Source organism: Talpa occidentalis, unplaced genomic scaffold, assembly GCF_014898055.3.
Source record: "Talpa occidentalis isolate TD23 unplaced genomic scaffold, MPIMG_talOcc4v2.1 talOcc4.8, whole genome shotgun sequence".
Classification (NCBI taxonomy): Eukaryota; Metazoa; Chordata; class Mammalia; order Eulipotyphla; family Talpidae; genus Talpa; species Talpa occidentalis.
Genome location: NW_023605194.1, coordinates 43923540 through 43928208, shown reverse-complemented (window position 1 = coordinate 43928208; position 4669 = coordinate 43923540). Strand labels below are relative to the sequence as shown.

At 49.8% G+C, this 4669-nt stretch overlaps 1 protein-coding gene across 1 annotated transcript; it reads right to left on the bottom strand.

Annotated features, from left to right (window-relative positions):
• Window positions 1–605: 605 nt before the first annotated feature.
• On the bottom strand, window positions 606–4411 carry LOC119233901 (perforin-1-like). The gene is made up of 2 exons (XM_037496587.2): window positions 3804–4411; window positions 606–2847 (listed from the first exon to the last, which is right to left on the bottom strand). Exons 1-2 carry the CDS (start codon window positions 4340–4342, stop codon window positions 1719–1721), a joined length of 1668 nt encoding a protein of 555 aa, XP_037352484.1. The 5' UTR covers window positions 4343–4411; the 3' UTR covers window positions 606–1718.
• Window positions 4412–4669: the final 258 nt, after the last annotated feature.

Below are 4669 nucleotides of genomic sequence, written 5' to 3'. Positions count from 1 at the left end.
GGAGGAGCTTTTCAAACTGTCAAATGGGTTCTATTAAAACTGGAGTTTTCAAATTTATTGCTCTGGATCAGTTATGGCCCATTTCCATGTTCTCTTTCTTTTGTACCAGATTTGCCTACATTGGGTTGTTTTTAAAGAGTGAAGTGAATTGCCAATAATCAGAAATCAAAATGGCATTTTGGGGTATTTTAAGAAGCCGGAAGGCTGCAAATCATGGGCTCACACTCTGCAAGGGACTGTTGTGCTGATGCAGAGCTGCAGGCCAAACTTTAGAGATGTTCTTCCCTTCACCATAGTCTGCATAGTCCCTATTGTCACCAGCTGGGACATGAATGTCCACTGCCATTTATCACCAAGTGTATGTTGTTGTTTCTCAAATCATAGAGTTATGGGCACAAAGTATTTTGGGTTCCCACAAAAGAAAAAAGGCAATTTATTTATATTATCTGCCTGCCCTTGTGGTGAATTGCTAGTCATGTTGTATAGGGTTGCTAACAGAAGGTTATCTCAGCGCCCTGTTTGTTGCTCCAGTCGTCACTATCACATCATTTTAAACACTTATTTGTTTATTTTCCATTTTATTTTTTAAAAGATTTTATTTATTTATTTATCGAAGCACTAGGTATAGTCAGAAGCACGAGAGGGTGAGTAATTCACCAGAGCCAGAGCTGGGAACAGAACAGACAGACTGACGAAATACACTGCTAAGGGGAGCACGGGTGGCAGGAGAGGTCTGTGAGCCATGTGGGATCCTCGCCGGTGGCCAGGGATCTAACCGGTGTTGCAGAGGCTGCAGGTAGCTTCACAGCCCAGGGCTCAACCTCTGCGCCACCAGGGGAGGCCCTATTTTCCATTTTAAAAGGGCAAGTTTATTAGGAAAAGGAGACAGAAAAATAGAGGCACCTGCATAGTCACAGGTAGGCAAGAGAGTTGCCACCATCACATCATTTTATGTATCAGGTTATGTGGAGGAGACAGGTCAAGGCAACTTATGATTCCTTTGAGAGGCAAAACTTGGTGGGCAAAGAAGATAGAGCAAACAGAACAGCTGGGGCAGAGGGGGTTGGATTTAATATGATAAGGCATTCACCACACTAGAAAGGGTTGCAGAAAGGTCTGAAATGACAGCAAGAAGCTGGGCGGGAATGGCTGCCGTGTCTGTACAGCTGTGAATGTAGGGTGTGGCCCAGCCAGCTCATTTCCAGGGCCCAAGAATATGGAGGAGCTAAGCCAGTTTGGACAAGGAGATTCAGGGCAGACCTGTAAGTTCATATATACACAATGGAATAATGTTCAGCAATCAAAAAATTAATGGCATTGGCAGCAATGTGGATGGAACTAGAAGGCATTATGCTCAGTGAAATAAGTCAGAAGGAAAAAGAAAAATATTGGAAGGTTTCACTTATAGCAGGAATATAGGGGAACCAAATAAAGCATCAGTGTAAAAAAAATAATAACAGTACAAAAGACAACAAAGCAAAAACAGACAATTATAAATCAGAGACATATGGCAGGGGAGGAGGAAGGAGAGGGATCCGAGGGAGGGAGGGAGGAGCACAGGTGCATTGGCGAAGGAAACTCTATGGGAACGACACCTGAGGGGGTGGGGGGAAGCAAATCTTTTCAAAAAATGAACAATGATGTGAAAAATAAAAAAATTAATTAAAAAAAAGAACCCTGTTAGGCCAAATATTCCGGTCCCCCTCAGCCTGCTGTTCTTACCACACTGCACCACTCCTGTTTCCTGGAGGCTCCCCCAGATGCCCTTGGGGGGCATAGTCCATGCAGAAATCCCCTGTCAGGTGGTGCAGGCACTTGGCTTGGTAGGAGAATTTCAGGTGACCGTGGTTTAGGTTGCAGTTCACCTCGTGTGACCCAGATTTTGGTTTTGTGTCACATGTGCCAAGAAGGTCATCATCCCAGCCATTGTCTTCGTCCCAGACCTGCACCCTCAGGGGCCTCCCTGTGGGCAGGACCACATCCTGAAAGTCCAGCGTTGTGTGCCATGTGGGATTGTTGTTGTTCCACACTGTGCTTGTCCTCAGCTCCTTCCTTGCGAAGAAAACCTTCAAATAGGCGTCTGTGGCAGTGATCCAGTTTCCCCACAGGCCTGTCGCCTGGAAGTTCTTAACCTCCAGGCGGGCCAAACCCCTCTCTCGAGGACAGCAGCCGTGGTTGGTGAGTTCCATGCCATGGCACAGGCACTGGCACGGGTCTTGTTGGCTCTTCTGCTGCCCCTCAGGGCAGGGCCGGCTGCAGTCCCTCCAGCGAGCCCTGTGCAACACGTACTTGCTCACGGCCTGCCTCAGGGCCTCTCGGTGGGGGTCCTGTCTCTTTAGCAGCACGTGCAGAGGCTCCAAGGTGTAGTCCAAAAGGCCTGGGGTATCCTTCAGTGAGTCTACCCATTGTGAGAACTGCTTGGGCTTGGCATGGTTCCCAAACAGCAGGTCAGGCGAGGAAGTGTGGTGGCCACCAACTATGTCAATATAACGTTCCCGGAAGGTCTGGTGGAAGGAGTTTGTTATCTTGCTGTTCTTCCTCTTCTCCTCACAGGCCTTGAATTCCGCTGAAGACCTGACCTGGATGCCTATGCTGACCTCAGCCTCGACAGCCAGGCAATCCTCCACCTCCTTATCTGTCAATCCCTGTAAGACCAGTTCACAGGTGCGCAGCGCTGTGAGGGTCGAGATCCGGCCACCCAGGTTCATGGACCGGATCAAGTGGGTGCCATAGTCGGAGATGAGCCTGAAGTACTCAGTCTCTGTGGATTTCCTGAATTCGGGCGGTAGGGCCCTGAGGTCCTTTTTGAATTCAGGGTGGAGTGGGGGGTTGTGTACTAGTTTAAAACTGAGGGAAAGAAAAACATCAGGTCCAGTGGTTGGTAGTATTTTCCCCATTCAATAACTCCTTCAACATGGCCCAAGGTCACAGGGAAGTGGCTGAACTAGGACTTGAGCCCAGGTGGTCTGGCTCCAAAGCCTAAACAACTGAATTACTGAGCCCGCAGAGAAACCCTTTCTGTCTGTTTTCCTGCAGTGATAAGGACTTGGTATATAAGTTTGCACTTTCCTTTTCAAAATATAGTTTTTTCTTTCCTCTTTCTTTTCTAATTATAAAAAGGGATGCTGCTATACTGATGGTGTGTTCTGGTTTTGGAAGGTAGTCCTGTTGCTGCGGCCTATCTGTCCACTCAATTGGGACCTGCATTCGTGGACCCCTGACAGCTCTGGCCACATAGGTGCCCAGTCTCACCATGGGGGAAATTTGGGGTCCTGGTATAAGAAATCAGAGTGGTTACTCTGGAGACATGCATTTCTCAGGTTGGGATCTGGGTCCCAAGGGCTGGTGGTGATTGCAACTGTTCAGCACTAGAGTCCTCATGCCCAGAACAGAGCCTAAAACCTTAATGCCGAACACAGAGTCGGACTTAAATAGTGGATCAAAGTCATTGTGGATCACTGATGAATGAGGTCAGTGTGGAAGGGATCCAGCCAGGTCTCCTGTCTCTGTCCCATCCGGGAAATACCCCACAGAACTGCCAGTGCTCATAGAAGAGGGGGTTATTGAGATGACCTCAACAGCATCTTGTTCTCAGGCACAGCCTGAAGGCATCCCTCTACCTGTTCTCTGCCTGGGCACTTCCAGATCTGGACTACAGGGGGAAAGGCCATAGGGCACTCTACCTGCAGTTTCCTCCTGGTGGAGGCAGTCTCTGTTCCCATCCTGCCATTCCTGGGCTTTTACACCACCCTAAATTTCCCACCTTTTTTTTATGACCCCTCCACCCCCACTCCCAAGCTCACCTGTAAAATTGACACTCCACCTCATCCTTGGTGAAGCTGTACTCATCCTGGAGGGTTTTCTTGGCTGCAAAGTTAGCTGCCTCGGAGTGCGAACCGGCAATGGACATGCGTGCATTGACTGTGGGCTTGGGAGTCACGTCTAGCTCCCCCCTCCAGTCATTGCGGATTTTGCTAGCTGCATCCTGGGCCACACCCTCAACGGAGCTGACCTTGGCTCTGACTACCTTGCGCTGGCAGACAGAGGACTGGGCACGCCAGTGTGCAAGGGCTAGGGGCAGGCGCTGGAGGGTGTTGTTCTGCAGAACATTCTTGCAGAGGGTGCAGGTGCTGTCTGGCCGCAGGTAGTGGGTTGTGTCCACTGGGAAGGAGCCTGAGTGCCGGAGACTGGTCACATCCACTCCCTCCCCTGCCAGCCATGAGCCAGGCACGAAAGTCTCATGTTCATTGCATTCAGACTGTGTGAAGGTGTTGCAGAGAGCAGGGGTGGGTGTGGGCAGCAGAAGGAGGAGGATCCCCTGGAGAAGCACACAGGTGGCCATGGAGCTGCAGAGACAGGAGGCACAGGGCTTCAGGAGGCTCCTCCCCCAGCTGAGGATTATTGGGACCTATGGAATCCAGAGGGAATGCCATCTCTTTTGAGTCACTGAAGGTCAGAGCTGGAATTACCCTTATAAACCTGGACCACCCTCAACATTGTCCAGATGGGCCCACAGAGGAGAAGTGACTTGGCCAAGGACATATAAGCAGAGGATGCCCTGATTTCATTATTTCAGCCTAGTGGAGATCCAAATTGATGACTTCATCCTTTGCATCACAGCTGCTGCTGGTGGGAGGGTGCTCTGGGTAGAGAGGAGGGACAGGCAGTA